Source organism: Pempheris klunzingeri, chromosome 15, assembly GCF_042242105.1.
Source record: "Pempheris klunzingeri isolate RE-2024b chromosome 15, fPemKlu1.hap1, whole genome shotgun sequence".
Classification (NCBI taxonomy): Eukaryota; Metazoa; Chordata; class Actinopteri; order Acropomatiformes; family Pempheridae; genus Pempheris; species Pempheris klunzingeri.
In genome coordinates, this window is record NC_092026.1 from 3141342 (window position 1) to 3163708 (window position 22367).

The 22367-nt window shown below is 46.9% G+C and overlaps 1 protein-coding gene across 1 annotated transcript; it reads right to left on the reverse strand.

The window, feature by feature from the left end:
• Positions 1–304: 304 nt before the first annotated feature.
• On the reverse strand, positions 305–18860 carry tnk2b (tyrosine kinase, non-receptor, 2b). The gene is made up of 17 exons (XM_070845836.1): positions 18772–18860; positions 15084–15261; positions 13727–13797; positions 10762–11046; positions 10387–10539; positions 9730–9893; positions 9065–9184; positions 8542–8668; positions 8251–8397; positions 7941–8035; positions 7591–7785; positions 7266–7357; positions 5986–6425; positions 4645–5853; positions 3218–3313; positions 1680–1810; positions 305–1053 (listed from the first exon to the last, which is right to left on the reverse strand). The coding sequence occupies exons 1-17, from the start codon at positions 18832–18834 to the stop codon at positions 1047–1049; spliced, it is 3573 nt and encodes a 1190-aa protein (XP_070701937.1). The 5' UTR covers positions 18835–18860; the 3' UTR covers positions 305–1046.
• Positions 18861–22367: the final 3507 nt, after the last annotated feature.

The following is a 22367-nucleotide window of genomic DNA, read 5'->3' on the forward strand; positions in this document are numbered from 1 at the left end:
CCAGCTTTTACCCTGCGAGCACATATATATATTAGACAGTTTTGCAGGTCTTTATAAGAGGTGAATCTTGGACAAACTGAATTTCTCTGAACTCTGCGAGTGCAGCATCGTGTCAATTATTGAGGATATAAGCATTTTTTCATGGTGGAGAGCAACAGTATTATTCCTGCACATTTTTCCATGACTCCAGACTTTGAGCAGCATAATCACACCCACCCCCCCGCCCTCCGCCCTCCCCTCCTCCTCAGAGCTGTAAACAGGCCGAATCATTTTCTGTACAACACGGCCTGCACAGCCAGTTCCATATATTGTATTGTATTGTGCTTTTATGTGGTAGAGGTTCAATATGACTTCTTTAAAATCTTTTTAATTGGTCTTTAAAACAACACTTGAAGAAGTGCTACAGCCGGAGGTTGACCTTTAATGAACTATCTGCACATCCACTATGCAGCGTTCAGATTCAGTCCTGTGCCCGTTCTTGGCATATTCTGATTATAATTACAATGACCTCCTGGTAAGAAGTGCCAGTGTGTGTCCTGTGCTGTCGACGTCCTCAGATTCGCTCTCAAACTGGCTTTTTAATGCCGCTAACAAAAGAAGAGAAAAGAGTATCTCTGCAGTTGGTCACTGGTGTGATTGCGGCAGTGAAGGTATCACTAAGTGGATCTGACAGTCTGGTAGCACCCAGGATCTGTTAGGATGACACATTTCAGGCTGACCGAATGAAACTGAACTCACGAGTACAGTGTGGTTTTTGTCTTTGAACAACTTTAAAAGGATAGCAGGAGGCGGCAGTGCAACAATCTCATACCTTTCAGACCAAAGTCAAATGTCCACGTTAAGTATGAATGGAGCCATAATGAAGTTTGGTGCTTTGTGCTGGTTCAGTGAACGTGTGCTTGATTGTTCCACAGTGAAATCACAGTCCTCTGATTGGAGGTGTGTCTGAGGTGTAAACTGGGAGGGTTGGGAGCAGATTCACCTCCTCCGATGATGTTTTACTGAGGATGAAGTTCCAATCGGAGCTCAGCAGCTTGAGATTTCTGTCACCGTCTGCAAATAGAACGAAGCATTAGATTAGATTGAGAAAAATCATGAGATGAGATGATAAACCCTCCTAAATTAACCTGAATGATGTTTAGGAAGACTTTTGAGGCTCTTGAAGTGAGATACATGTTAAATTCTCAGAAAGTGTCTAAAAAGACCAATAAAACAGAAAACTTTCTGAGTCTAGCAGACAAATATGACTCTTAGCCTCATTAACAGAGCTCATTGCGTCATGCTGCTGCCTGTCTCGCTGCTGTATCCTGTTAGCGAGCGGTAATTCATATTTGGAGGAGGAGGGAGAGTCTCCAGCAGCTAGGAAGCAAATGTTAATGGTACGTTTTCTATGTGACAAAATTGTCCTTAAGAGACCAAATTCAATTTCCGCACACAACACGTGCTAAATGAGCATTACTGTCACAGTGAAAGGCTAAATGTCACAGATGCTGGATTAGATATCCAGACCAAGCTTTAAATGCAGGCTAGAGGCTGTAAGTATTACATCAGCTAGATGGACGGATGAGTAGTTGCTGCCGGCGAGTAATATGACAGGAAAGTCCGGTAAAAGTGACTGTATGTAGAGAAGTCGTGACCCGACGTTGAGCGAACAAAACTATAGAAAAGCAGCCCCGTACCGCTGTCTTGTTGTGGAGCCGTAGTTGTCTAACATCTGAGTGCTGGCCACCTCCAGGTTCCAGTCACACATCTCCAGCAGCTTTAGACACTCGGGCCGGCTCCTCAGACCCAAACAGAACAACTGCTCCACCTGCAGAGAGACAGGACACGTAAGAGGAAGCACCAAGTCTTACTACAAGTCTTCTTTACTTTGCCTCCACTATTAAGGAGCACTCAAGTGTCCCTTTGTGTCCACTGCCACCCAAACACATCTTCCCTCCAGTCACAGTGGCCCCATCAAAGACACTTTAAAGTGTATATACGCTGTTTTTTGTTATTAACAGCCGGCTCATTGCAGCAGCAACGGCCTGATTTCCCCTTAAGGTTCAACAAAGTTGCTCTCATGATGTCCTAACATGAACCTATGAAGTAAAAATGACACTCAGCAGTTTTGAATGACTTCCTGTGTGCAGTTATGGCGTCCTGAGCTGCTGTGGAGCCCTCTGAGGAGCCCTCTGCAGTGTTTACCACTGAGCAACACAACGGGCCTTCATTGGCTCTTTATTTTGATGGAGTGGAGCCATGAACGCTTGCTGCCCTTTGTTTTAACAACCAACTACAGTTTCAGACCAAAATTACTTTAAATTTCTCCAGGATATGTATGTAAGTATTTGTTTCATGTCTGGAGTGTTTTTGTTTATACGGTCCTTCTGATACTGCAGGGCATAAAAAAAACACCATAAGTGAATACATTAATAAATAATACTACTAGAATTTAACTGTGGTGTAAAAAAACAATATAAAGCTTTATCACTTCTCGTTCAACCTCCAACCAGTTGGTAAAAAAATAAATAAGCTTTGTATTTTTTACTAAAATAATGCAAAAGTTAATTTAGTAGAAGTTTTTAGATTTATTTTGGACTCTGAGGGAGGAAACATTAAACATCTACAAAATGTGAAGGATGACGCAATAAAGTCCACCGCTTGCCTCTGTTGTAGTTCTTGATGAGGACAAACAATGTTTTGAAGAATAGAAGTACAGCGTCTGAACTTCCAAGATGGAAGTGTTGTTAACGTTAGCCTTCCAGCTGATGTGCTTTAGCTGCTGTTAGGAGCGACGCTACAGCAGCGTGCAGGCCAGTGTGCAGAGGAATAACAATGTCTGCTTAGTTATCAGATACAAAAAAACAGCTTTGGCTTCATAACTAGCTGAAACGGCTGCAGGCTGGGGCTCACTGCATCTTCAGAGAAGCTCCAACAGCCCAGGACCTGGACACATCCAGCTCATTATCATATGAGCATAATAATAAGAATAAGAATAACAGGAAGTGGAGGTTTTCTCTTTTTCACAAACTAATTGAAGGTTAAAGAAAATATCCATTTCTTTTGTCACTGTGTTTAAATGATTTAACCAATCGTATCATTTATTAATGTGGTCAGATGTTTTTTGACTCTTTATAACAGTGTTGAATGCTACAGAAGCCCAGCATGAACAACATACGTGTTGTTTTCAGCAGTGGATCAAACTTCTTCACAGCGTACCAATAAATGCTCTCACCTTTAAATAATGCACAGCTTTCTGGACGTTCCAGTTGTGGTTCTGGAGGGCGGCTTGGCACTCCTCTATTGTCACGCCGTGAACCGCCTCCTGCACCTGAATCACACGACATCAACAGCGTCAGTCCAGCGATTCTTCACACTACCTTCAGCGTTTACCTACGACTGGGCTCCTCTCTTTGAGATGGAATCGTCTCTCCCGAGTCAGCAGTAATCCCTCACGTACAGACACTTGCAAATATGACAATCAGAAAAGTTTCTGGACCTTTTTAAACACCCACCTAAGCTCTTTTGTTCACTTCACCTGAAAAAGTTGATGAGAAGAATCCGAGTGCAGCGATTTAAGCATCACTGGATTTGATGAGGCTTTTTAAACAGTCCCCTATCTCTTCACAAACTGAATTACATTTGTCTGGGTTCTGCTAATTATGTTTATCCAAATCCACCTTAAGCTAACTCTAATTTCAACAGGATAACACTCCAGAGCTGTCACTTACCTCAGAAACTGTGTACCTGCCTGTGATGGGACTTTGTAGCAGGATAGTCACTTTATTTATTTTTATTTCTACAGCCAGTCAGTGTGTCGTACACTTCTGCTTCTTACACTGAGCCGCTCCTCTGCAGCACAGTTCATATATGATCGCACTGTGCAGCCACAGATCTCGGTATCCATTACAAAATGCCAAGTGCCTGATCAATGTAGAGCCTTTGGTGCTCCGCGGTGATTGTGACTCCAGTTCAATCGGTGTCACAATCAATTGGCCGGCAGAAAGAAAGCAATCAAACTCTGGTTCCTCATCTTTTAAATCTGATTCACAGCAGAAATGAATATGGCCTTTGTCTCCAAAGCACATTGGCATATTTATGTTTCATTGTGACAGGAAATGAAAAATGTGTTTGTATGCTACCAAGTTTTGTACTGGAAAGATATTCAAATGGCACCTCCCGTTTAATTAGTCTGGTTTCTCAGCTTTCATGAGTTCAGCTGGAGTTTGAAAATGTTATTTTGCTGTTACACATAAATCTTAATTTGGCTCCGATAATGATTTGTTGTTGTATAGGTAGGTAATCTGTTCAGTTACAACAGATTTAAACAGTTAAAAGCTGCTACTCAGTGGGCCAGATATGGCAAATGTCTCTCTTTTTTTTCCCCTCAACCCCAAATAGAAGAGGAAACACACATTTGTGCACACACATTTCCCCCTATAGGCTCTGGCCTGAGTGAATAACCAATAAAAATTACCCTCTATTGCCCCCTTGTGTTCAACGTACGAGCAAACACAACACACTGTACACCATGATGCTTAAAGAGAGAAAAAACTCTATTATACTACATTCATCCTGAACCTTTCACTCTTATTTTTGCCCTTATCTCCGTCATAATCACCTCATCTCATAAGAAGAATCCAACTATATCTCTGAGCCTACCATTGTCACCCTGTCAGCTGAGTTCCCTCCGTCTGTCCTGGTGCAGGAAGCGTTGACCACCTGTGCCGTCAGCCCATCTGAACAGACGCGAGGCAGACTAACTGATGTCTTCATCCCTGACCGTGGTCCACCTAGACTGCTGTTATTATTGGAGGAGAAGTTAGCCTTCAGCTCGCCTTGCTGGACGAGCCCCTGTCCCTGGGCGTGTCCCTGGAGAGTCTGGCCGCCGACCACCATGGGTCTGACGGTGGCGGTGTTAGCTTGCCGTGCGTGCCTCTCCTCCGCGCCGCTGGCGGGCAGGCACTCTGCCTCCCTGAAGAAGCGGTCGTAGCGGTCGAGGTACGGGGGCCTCTCTGGTAGAAGGTAATAGTGGGTGTTACTGACTTTACGTCCATCACGGACGATGGGGAGGATACAGGGGCCCTTGGTGGCGGAGTCCTTCCCCTGCGCCTGAGCCTGGATCACTTTGGGTGCAGCATATTTAGGATCTGAGGCAAAGCTGTGTGTGGTAGGCATGAGTTTACCTGGAGAGGTGGAGAGGTAGGAGCCGTATGTGTTTGAGGAACAGGACGTGAGGGGGGCCTGCATGGTGGTGGGGCTGACAGAGTAGACTCTCTGCTGGGGGGAGCCCACTACCAGGCCCATGGGGCTGGGAGTCCTGGAACCTGGCTGGGACAAAGGCTCCCTGGGAGGGATCTGAGGGGGTCGGTCCTGGTCCGGCCCTGAAACGCCCTCTGTGGAGTCCGCTGGTGTCGGTGACAGGGAGAGATCCCTTGACCAGCGGGCAGATGTGTAGTCGCCCCTTTTAATGGGTCGAGGCGGTATGGGGACACGTGGGGGGATCTGGGGTTTGTCCTCATTAGAGGCCAGGACGCTCTGCTGCTGCCCCTCCTGGGTCTGTGGAGTCTGGAGACCTGTGGCCGACGGCGAACTTGACCGTGCAGCACTTCCAGTCGGTACATTGAGCCTCCTCATGCACTCTTGCTGGAGTTCTTGGAAGATCTCGGCTGACTGGGAGAAGGAGGTCGACAGGGACTGGCTCTTCCTGCTGGGAAGGAAGAGGTTGTCCTCCAGACCTGGTCTGTCTGGACCCCTGGAGACAAGAACCTCGCCCTCCAACTTGTGTCCCGAGGAGAGAGCCTCATCGGGGTAAAGGACGTCACTCTGCTCCTCTTGCTGCTGCTGCTCCAAGCTGTTGATGGAGCTCACCTTTGTGGAGAGAGAAGATTTACAACTTAAATCACTTTGTGGGTCCAGTTTATAGCCGACCAGGAGAGAAACATCCCATTTCCATAAAATGTTGGTGTAATGTGAAGTGCACTGTATCACCTCCTACCCTACCTCCATATCGTCTTCATCTTGGGCTACGTCGTCATAGGCCGGGGGTGGGGGCAGCGGCCGAGCATCCCAGTCCACTACTGGTGTTGGGTGAAGGGGGCGGGGCAGCGATCTGGACGGACTCTGCGGTGGAGTCCTGTCCAGGATGTTCTCTGCTTCCAGAGCTAGCTTTGCCAGTAAAGGAATCTGAATTTCAACGACAGGGGAGGGGGAGGGGGAGGGTGTGTGCGGGGGAAACTCCTCCCCAAAGTCAATGAGGGACACTTCGCTGTTGGGGTTGTAGGCTGAGCCTGGAGTTCGGCTACTCCCCTGTCTGGAAGCAGAGACCCACGCGGCTGGTTTAAGCTTTAATCCTTTGACAGAACTGGTTTTCCGAAGTGATAATCTCTTTAGTCCTGCTGAAGTCAGATCCTCATCATCGTTTACTGGATCATAGCACGGCTCTGGAGACACAAGCACACGACACGTTCATTACTTCACCGAGAGGCCGATGGCACCAGATCACTTCACAGCACAGAGTACAAGACACACTCCAAAATAGTGTCCAGGGTCGAGGTTAGACCTGGTTAGACCTGGTTAGACCTATAGTGCACAGCAAGGACACTGCACACCTGTTAGAGGGACACGGGGACGGACAGGTGGAGAAACAACAATGTTGAGAGAGGAAGTGAAAGTGGATGACAAAATCACTGCAACGACGGGCAAAGGAGAGACGAAAAGAAATGGGATGTACCTTTGAGGAGTGGAGCTAGGAGGGAACAGAGAGGGCAGGAGCAATGGGTGACAAGCTGCTGAGGGAAACCAGACTTACTCTTGATTAACACTGCTGGTTGAGGAGGGCGGGGGGGCGGCTCCTCTGGAAAAATAAACACATATAGCGCCACCGCAAAGAGGACAAAACAAAGAAAAAAAGACAGCAGCAAAGACAGAAAGATTAGGAGGCAGGAAGAAAGTGTCAGACTGCTTGTATGAAAGGTTTGCCAGCGCAGCAAGTGTTAACAGAGACAGAAAGCAAGCTGTCCGACTTGGAAAATCAGGATAGCTGCACATTTTAAACCGTTTCATCAAGCGCCGTGTGAATATGCACCTGTAATTGGCATAAATGATCAATAAATTGCAGAGCAGGCCTTTAAAGTGAGGTTTCATTTGACTTGTAGCTCCTGGGCTAAATGCTAAATGAGTCCAGATCAGTGGAGCCAACTAAAGAGTTTTAACACACAGATACTGATCCATATTGGATGGTATTTGTTATTTGTCGTCCTGTTGTGACCTGTTCTACTCACTTCTAGCTCGTCCTGGCAGCTGTGTGGGCCGAGTACTGCCGACGTCCAACCCAAGGACATCAGGAGGATCCATGGGATTACCGAGGTACAGACTGAAGGGAAGAGAGGGACAGACTTCATTACGGTAAATGTCAAAACACTGAATCCAACTAAGCTGGAACATTAATAATACTGTACTACTGCCATCTACTGGTGAGAGTTTATTACTACAACTCTCTTCCAGCATTGGGCATAAGAGACAGTAAGACCATGTAAAAAACCTCTCTGGGTACATTTGGGGACTAACTTCACACATTAAAGTTAATAAACAGATGCAGGTCCTTACTCGTCAATCCTGTCAGGGAAACCCCAGCAGCGGTGAGGGTTGGAGTCTCCGTGTCCTGTGTGGATGAAGCTGTTCTTGAGCGGCCGGCTGATGTCGTGAGCTGACAAACCCGCAACTGACGTCACCACGTTTCTGGGGAACTGCCCGACCTTGAGGGTCCGCTTGTTTTGACCTCGCCACCAGTAGTTCTCCGCCCTGAAAGACAGAAAAACTGAGGATGAAACAGGACGGACGGACGGCTGATGGAGCAGAGAGTCGTCTGCAGGACACCAAATAATTCTTCTAGCAGTATTTATCAGTACTGAGGTTGACAGTTAGGCTTCTTTGATGAAAGACTTGTTAACGCCCACCTCCCCTCGATGATGGTGATGACATCGTTGATCTGGATGTGTAGCTTGTCAGGCTCTTCAAAGTCCTGCAGAGCGCACATGTCTGTCGGCATGGTCTGAAAAACACAGACCAACACACGAGACACTAAAAAGTAAATCTCCACAAAGCAAACTCTCGTATGTGATATCTCCACCTGGTGGCGCCAGAGCTCCATTCATGCTTACTAAGACTTGCTTGGCAGTAGTACCTTTAGTAGTAAGAAGATAAAAACCCCTCACATTCGACACCCTGGATAAACTCCTGTGGCGACTCAAATGACGGCTCTCTTACCTCAAGCAGGAACTCACGCAGGGCGACAAAGGTTGGTCTGTCGTCTGGCTTCTGGGCCCAACACTGCAGCATGACATTGTAGATATCCTGTGGGCAGTCTTCAGGCTTCGGGAGGCGTTCACTTTCTTTATCAATCTTGTGCAAGATCTAGGATTTGTTTTTTTAAAGACAAAAAAGGACAACTGCAGAATAAGTAAGTGTTACTAGTGTCTTGGCTCTGCCTGAGTTCATTTGGGCTTCAGGATGTTTTAATATACACACTACATGTGTTGTTTTTCTGTACTTATTTACCTGGCTCCCATTAAGGCCCAGCCAAGGTTCCTGGCCATGTGTGAACATCTCCCAGAGAGTGACTCCAAACATCCATGTGTCTGTAGCGTGGGAGAACGTCCTGGTCTTCAGACTCTCTGGAGCGCACCTGCATCAGGACGGACAACAAACGTTAACACGGACTGCACGTTAAATCGATTGTCTACAAGTCTGCCCGTGTGTTTAGGTTTTCTGATGTTGCTACTGTGACATTAAAAGTTTTGCTCGGTGTTTGGAAACTTAAACTTAAATCAAATGAATGAAAAAAAAAAGCAGAAGAAAGATGGATTACTAGCAACATAGAAACAAAACAAAAAAAACAGCAAGCATTGTTTTATCAGCATGGTTGGAATGCAGCTGTGACCGATCCGATTTCTCTGTGGAAATGTTGTGTAATAAAATAAGTCAGGTTCCCACCCTAAACCCTCCCAAACCACTCATATCCATCCCTGGAATGCATCCAAGCACAGCTCTGGCCATTGTGTTGCTCTCTCAGTCCACCCACCATGCAAAGGGGACCTTCCGGTGCTCCTGCATGACGTAGTGCTCGTGGTTGTTAGGCAGCGCCCTCATCAGGCCGAAGTCACCGATCTTCACTCTGTGAGCCGAGGCCAGCAGGATGTTCCTGAAGACGGAGCCAGCAAACACAGAAGGGTTGTATTGTTGTTTTAAGAGGAGGTCAGGTTACAGTACACCTTGCTCAGTTCCCACTGCAGGTCTTTAATGAAGGCATCAAATAGACCTGGGGTTTATTAATAATACAGTCCACTGTCTGGTAGGTAATGAGGTGTAACTTCACAGTTCCAGCAAATAAAACGACAGCTTGCGAAGTCTCCTAAGTGTTTTGGCACACTGTAACAGCCGTGTGTAGTCATTACCATTTTATCACCGCTTTAACTGGAAAAATGACTCATTTTTACCAGCCATTAAGATCTCAAGCATCTCCACAGTGTCAACAGTTAAGTGAAAGTGACACATTTGGGCAAAACCAAGAACTTAGACCACCCAGTGCAGCCAGCCAACCGGTGACTCATGTTGCTTATGGGCCAAGTCGCCCTGTAATGGCCTGTAAATTTCTGGGTGGAGGAGAAGGAGAAGCAATATAAATAATTCAACAACCAGAGTATGGAGAATATACCCTCTTTAAAAAGCAGGTTCTGGGTTCCCTACCTGGCTGCCAGGTCCCTGTGGATGAACCTCCTCTGCTCCAGGTAGGCCATCCCACAGGCCACCTGCACGGCGTACTGGCACAGGGTGTGGATCAGCACCGGGCCCTGTGGACGGACACACCGCAGACGCTCCAGCAGAGACCCCAGCGGAGCCAGTTCAGTCACCTGCAGACCACGGCCAGGGTGGGAGAGAGGGTGGGTGAGACGAGGGACGCGGCAGGAAAAAGCAGGAATAGATGAGAAAGAGAGGTGTGTTTTGAGAGTGAGCAGAAGAAAACAAGTGAGAATAGGAGGAAGAAATATGTAGAGGGTGTAATAACATGGTCAAAAAGCCGTTTGGCAATAAGAATCAAAAAATAAACCAGAGGAAATAACTAAAGGGTAGCAGTGGGATGAAAACAACAAAGCTGAAATGTCAGCCCTTATTTTTGCTCCCCTCCTTTCCTGCCTCCCCTCTTTGACCTGATTTAGACAGACTGTGAGGTCATGAGGCAAGCTGAGTGAATGCCTGACAGGGGCAGTAGTGTTAAGTGTGCGTGGGCGTGAGCACAGGGAAGTAGCGAGTATACTAGCGAACGGTGTCCGTCTGAGCGTGTGTGTGTGCGTCTTTCTGTTTGTCTGTCCTCTCTGTGTGTGTGCGTTTCTGTGTGTCCACTACCATCTTCATTGGGTGTGTGAGCACCACACCGTAGAGGCGAATGAGGTTCTGGTGGTCCAGGGAGTGCATGGCGTTGACCTCACAGATGAAGTCCTCCAGAGCGTCGGGCTGGCTGAGGACATCCGTCTTCAGACACTTCACAGCTACGTTCAGCTGGAAACGAGGACAACCAGTTCAGGAATGTTTTCATACTACTCCCTCCAGAATTTGCACTAATTCATCACGGAGACAGTATGAGCCCGTGGATTCATGCACCTGCTTTAGTTTGTTCCTACAACAGCACAAAATGCAAGCAGGTTTTCTGTAAACTTCAGCAGACAGGAGTGTTTTTACACATATTAATAGATGTGATAAAGAAACGTAAAGTCTCCTCACCACCTTCCCTGCAGGCGTCAGCCACTCTCCTCTCTTCACCACACCAAAGGAGCCGTCCCCCAGCTTCTCAAACAGCGTCAGATCCTTCTCTGGGATGAGGCAGGTTAGAGCCTGCTGCTGCCCATCGAGAGGAGCACCACCACCGCCACCACCACCGCCACCACCCGGCTGCATGGCCAGGACTCCCTCCCCCAGGGGAGGTGTAGGGGACAGCTTACGGAAGGAGGAGGACGGCTGGCCCTGCTGGGGGAAGTCTACGCTGTCTGGACGCTTCCCGCTAAACACCTAGAGAGGGACGGAGAAAGAAGGAATGAAGCTGGCTGGTCGATGAGGTGGAGCACCTATACAGAGAGTGTGTGAGTGTGTGTGAGGATAATTTGATCTGCTTATAACCCTATGAACTCTAATATGGGGTCCGGAGGTTAAAAACATCTCCTCTGAAGGGCCACGTTTTTGTTTTATGTTGTAGCAGCACGAGCACACCGTTATCAGCTGCTGCAGGCCCGACGTGTAGCTACATCTGTTATGGAAGTGCACATCGGCTTTGGTGGGCCCCTCTACATACCTACACAGCCACTACATCCACCGCAGGTGATGAAACGAGCACAATTCATCATCGAGAGCCTCATGTCATCCTAACGACTTCGTCCTGTTCCTGTTCTCGCCAAGTTTAAATGGATTTGCTGTCAGTAAGCAACTATACAAATGTACCAAAACAAGCCTGTATACACACACACACACACACACAACCACACACACACACAAAAGAGAGAGACATTTCCTGACTCTTGGCTTAAGTACTGACAACACAGCAGGAATGACTTGTCTGTAAGGAAGTAGTCATTAGGAAGCACTATTAGATTAAGTGGCCTGAATGAATGCACAGAAACTGGTGCTGCTCTCAGACACTGAGGGAAGTGATTTCCAGCTACATATAACAAACATCATGTAAAAGCAGCACGGAACATATCACATTCACGTGTCTCTGTCTTTAATGTTTCATTCTCGTACGGTGAATGAAACCAGTGTGAACTCCTGATTGGCTAATAAACAAAAAGGTCAGCGCTCAGAAACGACATCGCCAGTGAAAAAGAGGTGTCAATGAATCCCCGGTGCCGAACATGTTTGACTGGCCAGATATAAACAGTAGCGAGCGGTGTGCGGTTTCACATTCACACTGGACCAGACATGACATAATGCTGCAGACCTTTTTAAAAACACCACATCTCTGTGGTCGCCACGTGGTAAGTGGGTTTCAAATTGGAGGCTCGACATTCAAAAGATTCTGACTATGGCAGAGCAGCACACACACACACACACACACACACACACACACAGGGGGCTGAGGAAGCAGATTACTCTAGCTGAGAATGGTGCCAGAGGGGGAAACAGACAGGTGTAATTATAGACGGCAAGCACCGTCCTCCGGGCACCACGACTTCCACTAAGAACAGCCAACACACACACTCATAGTACTGGCAACGTCTGCTCAGTATTCCTTCCCACACTTCATCCCCTCGAGCATTGTGTGTGTGTCTGTGTGTGTATCCGAGTTCGCGTAAGCTTGTATAAGTTAGCTTTTCATTTTTTATCTTTATTGACTTTTTTTTTTTTTTTTTACTTATCAGCTTTTATTTTGAGAAATAATTGTGTGTGTCTGTCTCTTTAAGAGAGAAACTTTACGCTTCATGAGAAAGCATTTCTGTGAATGCAGCATGCTCTGGATCTGTGTCACCAACTCTTGTGACTTAACTCGTGTGTGTGTGTGTGTGTGTGTGTGTGTGTAAGCTGTCTTGTTCTCTGGAGGAATGTTTTTCCCTACAAATGTGAATGAATCTGTAGAGGTCATTTCAGATGTGTTTTATATTTGAAAAGAAGTCACAGAACAAGCTGCAGATCCCTGAGATCTCCTCTATAATCACACACACATACAGTATAAATATAAGTAGAGACACAGAACTTCTGTAACACACAAGAAATACGTCAACTTGACTTAAGACCTGAATGCCCAAACACTCAGCTGCACTCCAGTATTGAAAAATGTTAAGTTGTGTGTAGTTTTGACTTTCGGAGCTGCGTCAAACTGTCATGAACAATCAACAGTATAACGAGGAAGCAGCCAGCGTCTCCGTTACCTAATGCACATTCTCAGTCGCACCGTAGGGAGCTGCTAGTGAAGCTCCACTTCCAGCTAATTCGTTTCACAAGTCAAACAGTTTGAACAACACTGCTCGATTCAGGATGAGCCCTGATCAGTGAGACAGACCCAGAAACACTACAAAGGTCCAGACCGACAGAAACTCATCATGGGGCTTTTAGCACAGTTGTACCTTTGTTTTGTATGTTCTCTCTTCAACTATGTCACATATACAGATTTTACAGAGTTATTACTCGCAACCGGAGGTTAAATGCTGTGTGTCTGCTGTGTCTGCTGTTATTTTGGCCAGTGTGCCGTTGTAATTTTCATACTAAGCTAATTGATGGTCGACAAAAACCTACTTTCTGACCTTCAAGTCACATCTGAAACACTTGAGAAGTGACTTTGGACTGGACCTCTGAAGATCTGAGATAGATTCAGTAGACCTAAAAGCAGCTCTGACATTCACACTCCATTAGCACCACCAGTGAAGCCGTTTGTCGCTAAAAATGTGATTAATTGTATGTCCTGATTTCAGGCCACAGCAGCACTGGTATCAAATGAACACATCAGAACTCTGCCTGCACGCAAATTCATTCAGCAAGGTGCTGCAAAATGTGATCCTGTCATCTGCACGGTGGTCAAAGTGTTACGTTTCTACCGTGCATTGTTCACATGAATGTGTCCCCGCTGTGACACACAGACAGACAGACAGACAGGCAGGCAGGCAGACAGACAGACGCCACTGTGGCTAAATAATGTCAAGCATACCATGTACCATAATAAATGAGTCCCGTGTGTGTGTGTGTGTGTGTGTGTGTGTGTCACCTTGCTCATCCAGGACTTGCGCTTGCACATGGCTTTCCTCCTTTTCACAGCCTCCAAAAGCCGTCGCTGTCCTTTATCCAAAAGAGAAAAAAGAGAGAAGAGAGAAACGCAGTGATGGTCAGCGACTTCAGCTGCTTCTCCCGGAGGTCCAGGAGCTGAACTATGTTGAATTCTCAGGTAATAATTGAAAGACAACACAACACAAGAGTGAGGGTGGTGGGGTGGGGGGGTGGAGGACACACACATGCTACATGTGAGATTGGAGATAAAGTATGAAAACAAAAGAAGAAAGAAGAGAAAAGATGGAGAGCCTAGAGAGCAGTGGGCTGAGTGGGGGGAGAAGGATGTGAGTGAATATATGAGCAGGAGAAGTGGGTGTAATTAGTCTTAAGCGGCTCGGTAGCAAAGGCCCTGAGGGCTTCAGTAACTGGATTTAGAACGTTACTGCTGCCATCCCCTTCACACACACACACACACACACACACACACATACACAGAGCAGACAATAGACATGGAGCTTTAGTGTCCCTTCCTATTGTGCCTAATTACCAGTTGTGGCTTTAAAATGATATTAGGGGTGTTAGTGACGGAGGATTTGCTCCAGCTACGCTCAGAGCGAGCCAAATGACACACTGCCATTACTGCCGACTCAAGTAATACTTCAAGGCTAAATATACCCTCATATAGTCAGACAAATGATGTATATCAGAGAGCCACTCGTGAGATACACTTGACGAGGAAACCAGAGGAAAATTACTCAAGAAGGCAAAAGAGGAGCAAACGCAGTGGAAATAGGCCAGGCAGGCAGATACTAACGCGCTCTGGCAGCTTCCAAAAGTAACCCTCTGATCTACCAAATGGATTTTTACTACCAAATGAAGAGTAGCACTGTCTGAAGGAGACGGTGAGTAAAAACAAGGCTACAGCCACGCAAGCAGCTCTGTGATGGTGCACAGTGAGCTTTGACTTGTGCTAACGTTAGCATCCACGCTAGAAAAAAGTTGTTTTGTAGGTATTTAGACATAAATACTAAAGTGTTTCTATAAAATAAGGGACTACCATGAAGAGCTGTTTGAGTTTATCAGTGGGACCCTGAATATATTGAGTATTTCACTCAAAACCACAAATGTCAACCTCATGTTGACACTAGAGGAAAGTCAGTGGGCTTCATCCTGTGGGGACAATGAAAGTCTGTACATAACTAATGCCTAATGTGATAATGTGATGTGAACTACTTCCTGGTGTACGACACCGAAATGTTCAGCAAAGAGCAAAAGAAAACTCTTATCTTTTTCTTTAGTACAACAAAACCTGCACACACACACACACACACACACACACACACAGAGTTTCTCACCAGGACGGCCCATGCCGATCTTCTCCAGGTCTTCATTCTTGACGTAGTCGAAGTGTGACAGCCGCGTGACGTTAAGGTCATCTCGGATCCGCAGGAAGTACTGCTGCAACTGCACCTCCATCAGCAGCTCGAGCAGCCATTCTGTGCCCTCCTCACACTGCATGCTGCTGCCCAGTTTCTGCAAAGCACACACACACACACACACACACACACACACACACACAAAGAATACAGGAAATTGAGTTTAAAGCATTCAGTATGCTTTCAACAGCTTTCTGCGTGCTTTGTCTCAAACCTGCAAAATACAGGCAGATAGAAAGTCAGTGAGCAACAATCAGACCATTCTATTCTGTAAAAAAAAAAAAAAAAAAAAGAAGAGGAAGCTGAGCTCTGAGCCAATGTGTGCTGGCCAATAATTGTTTCGAGCACATGAAATACCTGCTTAGACGCTCAGACATTTACATCAGAGCCCACACACCTAATGGGTGGTTATAAATATGCACGCACACGCACACAAACTGCAGACCGGGTCGCCCAAATTGACATCACATAAACAAGGACACGGAGGGCAAGAGGCCAAATATAGCGTGAGCTGCTTGTCAGTGGGCCACAGAATGACTGAACACTAATTTTACTTAACAAGTATCAAGTAGACATTGATTACACAGATACTGTGTCGCTGTGGTGTTGATGTACCACTTAGTCGGCAATTTATCTTCTTCAAAATATTCAAGAGGCGTTCAAATAGATTCAGAAACACTGTGGAAAAACAAGGTGGTATTTTGGGCAGATACATGAGAGGAATGATTCACATCTGGTGCCCATAAGTGTCAGTGAAGACAAACGGGAGGCTCCTAAACAATCTCACCACAATATATTTATATATATATACACTACATCCCTCCATAAGACACTGAGTCACACCATCAGTCTTCAGCGTCAAAACACAACACCCCAGCTTAAAGCATCATCCATCACTGTCTACTTCCTGCAACAAGCTGAAACTAGCACAAAATCTTGCTGAAGTTCAGCTGAAATCCCGACGGGCCTCTTTGCAGGACGGTTAGTCAGGACGATGGAGTTAAATTTAGAGTTTATCTACTGTTCCCTCACACCTGCTCACGCTGGTCCACAGTTTTGTTGTATTTCCAGTCTCTGCGGGGGAAGTAAACCAACGTAATCAGAGCAGAAAAATGACAAACATTCCTAATCTGCAGAGACGGCCAGGCAGACCTCTGGGGTGGAGGCTCTGGGGCGGAGGGGTCACTCCACTGAGCAGTAATTAGACTTTGTGAATGAGGAGCTTCCTGTGCTGGCTAAGCCGAGGTTACAAGGTCCAGAGGAAAGTGTCAGACGGGTCACGGCTTCCTCTCTGCCATTTAAACTTCTTAATGGGCTTGGTGAGGGGTCACTTCCTATTGCTTAATGACTGTGACCTGAGGAGCTGCATGTCTTTCTGTCTCACACAGACACACACACACACACACCTAATGTTGGGACACACGTTTACTTGTGAACGACCCCAAAACACTGGAAATATGCACCTGCCGTGCAGTTTGAATGGAAAGGACCTGTATTTTCCATGAATTTCTGATGACTGAGGCAGTCTGTCAGGACGGCTCAGTCCCCAATGGCTACACCAGATGTCGATATCCAGATACAAAGTCACTGCGATGCACATAAGAGGCTCTGCTGATCTTCAACAACGTCCAAACACGCAGATTTGGCTCTCGGCTGCAAACACTTTGACACGTCAACAGAAAAATAGCCTGAGCCCCTTTCTGTGAGACCGGTCTTTGACGTTAGCTTGAAGAGGGAAGCAGCTAACGTCACCTGATACAATACAATAACCTGAAAGATCCACTTTGTGGAGAAGCAGGCTTCACTGGATGCCTGCGACGCCTGTGGCTTCAGGATAACTACAGCTGCAGTCATTTGAATCCATCTCCATATTTTGCATTTTGCTGCATCATGCCTGACCCTCACCCCGAGAAAGACGATACAGCGGCCTGTTTGGCTGGTCCACTACCGCGCTAAGCTGTGCCAAATGCTCTCCTACCATGTGGCCTGTTTATCTGATCCCCCACTTCATGCTTTTGAGAGTTTTAAATTTTCCCCTGGCCACATTCAAACGAACCTAAACAAACTGTTTTGCATCCATTCTGCATAAAGCTCAACATATTCCTAAATTGTGCTCACACAGTGATTATTACACCCTAATCCTCCGCGACGCAGCCCCGAGTCTGATCCTCCCTGGCAGTCAGCATGAAAGTGTTATTTCACTGCACGGTGCCAAAGACGCAAGTCAGCTTCCTGTTGGGCCTCCTTCCCTGACGGTGTCACATCTGAGGCATGAGGGGTCAAAATCAAGGTCATATCATATTTCTCTGTCAACTTGCTCACTAATTTACAAAACCCATTAAACCGTCGTATATTTATCATGTTTTGCACGCAGGTGCAGCACAGAAATAAGTTCCCACACATTCACTAACTAACTAAGAGGTGGTTTAAATGGGTCGTGTCTAATCGGACTGAGATCAGATCGGCTAATGACACAAACAACGCTGTCACATGTCTTCTCCTATAGTGTGAGGAAGAGGAAGATGCACATTGTGGAGGTGTGAGGTCAGCAGGAGGAGGAGTGCTACGTTCAGACCATCAGGTGTGACTTGTGACACGACTCTGAGGAATCCAGCCAGCGGCAGACGTCCAGTGTCGGGCTTCTGGGTAATGTCACCTCTCCGCACTTCCAAAAAGCAAAACGCAATGTTTTTTCTTACAAAATAAGGAGCCAGTTAGTTTTCAGGTTTACATTCACAGCCAGAAGAGACAGAAACAACTGTGACACAGGAGGTGGAGGAGGGATGGAGGAGGGATGGAGGAGGGATGGAGGAGGGATGGAGGAATGCAGATGCAGAGAAACAACATGATTTCCCTGCTGAGAAATGCCTCTGGCCTGAACTCAGTCCTCATTGGTGGTGGAGAAATGCACGCACACACACACACACACTCTCTCTCACGCGCGCACACACACACACACACACACACACACACACACACTTTCTCTCTCTCACACACATGCACACACACACACACACTTTCTCTCTCTCACACACATGCACACACACACACACACACACCTCCTGGCCAAATCCATGTCCTGTATCAGATCTGTTCTGCTCTAACATCCTGCTGCAATAACAACAACCCTCCCAGAGGACGGCCTCAGTCCAGCTGGAGACACACACACACACACACACACACACACACACAGACACAGACATACACACACACACACACACACACACACACACACACACACACACACTCACACATTCACACACACTCACACACTCACACACTCACACACACACACACACACACACAGACATACACACACACACACACACACACACACACACACACACACACACACACACACACACACACACACACACACACACACTCACACACACTCACACACTCACACACTCACACACACACACACACACACACACACACACACACACACAGATCTCCATACCATTTTCATGATACAATCATTATATTCTTGTGTCTCGGCAGACCATGTGATTCTGACTATCTATGCCACATTTCCAGCTAATAAACGCTCAGTGGACTGGGGGGGGGGGACACCAGACAGACACCAGACAGACACCAGACTTACTCGATATACATGGAAGTGTGCCAGGAAGGGGAACGACTTTTTCAGCTTGTCAAAGCGTCGCATCCTGAATTCCTGTGTCTGGATGAGTGTGGGTGCAAAAATGAGTGCGTCCAGGGTTTAAATGGCCAGAGGGGGCTGCTCGTCTTCTAAAGCGTTACCAGCGCCACAGTCCTCCCAGTTTGACGCTGCCCGTCTCTGAGGGAAGTCTGAGAAGCGAACGCACTCCTCGGATCCAGACCCGCAGCTCCAAACCTGAGAGGGGGAAGAAAAGCCTCCTACGATCCTGTACGTAAGTCTACAACATTCCATGGCGGGGCAATTGTCCTGCGAGCCCCCTTCTTCTTTGGCTTCAGCCTCCTCACGCAGGCAAAGAGGCATTCATGGAGCACTTTAGTGGGCAAAAGAGAGCCGAAGCCGTCTCATAATGTGTGAAAGAAAAGCCGGAGAGTGATTAAGAGCTGCCGTGTGCAGCAGAGAAAGCCACCCAGCTCTGCCCTGTGCCTGCTCCGGCCATGTGTCCCCCTCAGACAGCAGTGAGCCGCTGAGCCAAACTTGCAGAACTTCACAAATAAGTCACTCCTCCTTCCTCCCTTCCTTTTACTCCCTCTCCCCTCTCTCTCTCTCTCTCTCACACACACAGACTCTCTCTCTTTCTCTCTATCTCTGCGCATGCAGCTACTGTCTGTTTGCTTTTCCATCCTTCCATCGAGCATGGGGCTAAAAATAGGAGCGACTTCTCCCCGATTCAGTCTCTTGCCAGTCGGGCAGGCAGCAGAGACGTGAGAGCCCGAGTGAGTGAGCGTCTCTGGTTTCACATTTTGGGGGGCAACACAACGCGTCTGGGTGGTTTCAGAGAACAATATTCTTCCCTTCTCTCTCTCTCCCCCCCGTGTACTTCTTATTTCCTATCTCCCCCTACAGTGCTGTTCCCTGCTCTGCTCCTCACCCTATCTTTCTGTCCTCCCCCCTCCTTCTCCTCCTGTTTCGGTCAGACGGTCCGTGCAGTGCAGAGCTGTGCGTGGTGCAGAGGACAGAGGCTTCATGGTATTCAGCCCAAAGGAGCATTTGATCCAGGGCCAAAGGGTCACATTCATCTGCAGGATGGAGAGCTTGTTTCCTGTGATGCAAGCCCCCAAACACACACACACACACACACACACACACACACACACACGCCACAGACCAGTTCTTCCTCTTCTACAAGGTTTGATCTCTTCTCTTCTACCGTGGACAAATTTCACATTTAGGGGTTTTTAATTTGGCTGTCACTGGTTTCACAGGAATCTACTTATCTGCTGTATAAAGCACCATCACTCCGTCTGTCAGCGGCTCACTGACACTTTTCATTGAAAATAAAAATCAATTATGTTAACAAGACCTGCCCAGGCCACCTGACTCCAGGCTCCAGTTAACCTGCTAACCTCACCCTTCTCCTCCCTGTCCCTCACTCTTCTCTCCCCTCTCCAGTCCCCCCCTCCCCAGGGTCTGGCAAACCCGCTGCATTTTCTTCTTTATTTGGTGCTGCCTTTTATTTCCTGCCTCTAATCCTCCAAAAATGTTATCTCTCTCCCCCTCTGCTGACTATAAACAAACCCTTACCAGCTGCTTTTCACACACTCAGTAGCAGTGAGCCCCCCCCTCCAGCCCGTCCGCACACTCACAAGCTTTTAGATTTCTAGTTTTAGGTTTTTGTTCTCTCTGATAATCAATCTATTCTGCATTTCACCTTTCGCTTTTCACATTTTTATGATCTGTCTCCCTCTCTTTCTCTCTTCTCTCTCTCTCTCTCTCTCTACTTTTAATTAAAAAGTTTTGTGTTTACCGGAGGAAGGAAGGGAGGTGAGTAGACGGTGGAGTCACAGAGGGGATGGAGAGAGAAAACGATGACACAATAAGGATGTTGTCATAAAAATGTCTGACTTTTCTGAAAACCATGTGCTGCGCTGTACTTTAGTCTCTGAGCATGTCGACGGGTTAGTTTATGTCAATGTGCCTCCACTCACAACAGGACTAGCAGTGTGTTTTTAGGTATCTGATTTACTGACCCTGGTGCTACTGAGCCTCTGATCTATTATAAACATGACCGTGACAGTCAGTAGCCGAGCCATTAGCCCCCATTAACCCTCCTTCAGTAATTCACAGTGGTCCAGACTAGTTTAGGTTGGGAAAAAAACACCTGTATGATGTAAAGAAGTAAAAACAAGGAACAAAATGGTCATTCGCTCTATGTCATGTGACAAAATAAATGCACCTGTGTACAGTAACACTCATTATGCGACTAATACAATACATGTGAACGATTCCCAATGAAGTAACGACCTAATAAATCCCCTAATGTCAGACAAACCAGATAAAATGAGAGAAAAGAATGAAAAGATGTGTGATGTTCCTGAGCAGATGTGAGCACCAATTCATCATTAATAAGTAATGGGATTATCCACGCCCAAAGGCAGCGCGCTAACAATGCTCTGACACTCCCTCACATGCAGCATGTTGCAGCATCAGCACTAAGAGGTCCGCAGCCTCCACAGTACCTTTTATCCCTCTCGTGCATTCACAAATGTTTTATGAGAAATAGCTGAGGGCCTGGCTGGCCCACTGCCCACTGCTCCAGGGGCTGAAGGGTGGATTCCTGCAGGACTCGTTCAGCCATCAGTTGTCTCATTCTCACAGTCCCTCAGACGCAGAGGTGACGTCATTGAATCTGGCTCTAACTCATCAAGTACACAAAAGAAAAAAGCAAAGACCCTTGCCCGCCCTGCACGTACACATTCATACACAGAGCCTGGAAACACAACCCCCTGATGAGAGTTATTCCATTAATGGCAGAAAAATTCCCTCAAGTCCACAAGATAGCTGATGTGCTTCGGGAAGGCACGGGTCATGGTAAAGTCAACTTTTGCTTTGCTGTGACAACTAGAAAAATAATGTTTTCTTAAGCATAAGAACAGTTATGTAACTCACATGACTATGAAACATATGATGAAGCCCGAAGGCAAAGAGCCTGCAACTGCTGCGACTGCTGAGTGTAAAATATGAGCACAAGGGAGAACAAGTCTTTTCTGGAAAGAACAATAGAGAAATATGTCGATTCTCAGCTGAATAAGTGTGTGTGTGTGTGTGTGTGTTGACCAGTGGAGATCAGCTCATCTACAGCTGACAGTGAGGAGGCTGAACAGGGCAACATTTTTTAAAATCACTGCCGACAGATCGTGGCTGTAAAGACAGGGGGGGGGGGGGGATATCCAAATTACACTTGTGCCTGGTAGTTTTAAATCAGTGGAAGGAATGTGTCACAGAGCTGTCAGCTGCCTCCGGACTAAGGAGATTAGACCAATACGATTAATGTTCAGTGAAGCAACCTGCAGCTCCACTGTGGAACCACTAGGTAGCACCAGTCCAGTGGGTTAGTGTTCTCCCTGCTGAGCACCCTGAGATGACTGAGCCTGTATCCATGTGGAGGAGCATCCTGGTGGTGATCAGGTTTTTTCAGGTTATGTGTTGCACTGAAAACACAGTAGCCTGGTAACAGAAAGCTGAATAAGTGGCTTTGAGTAATCTGGATATACTAGCTGGAGATCAGTGACATGGAAACA

Coding starts and splice junctions, on each gene's coding strand:
- tnk2b (XM_070845836.1), bottom strand. CDS start 18,834: ATGCGACGCTTTGACAAGCTGAAAAAGTCGTTCCCCTTCCTGGCACAC. Junction 8,398..8,541: donor TGGGCCTTAATGGGAGCCAG/GTAAATAAGTAC, acceptor AACAAATCCTAG/ATCTTGCACAAGATTGATAA. Junction 8,036..8,250: donor TGCGTGAGTTCCTGCTTGAG/GTAAGAGAGCCG, acceptor TGTGTTTTTCAG/ACCATGCCGACAGACATGTG.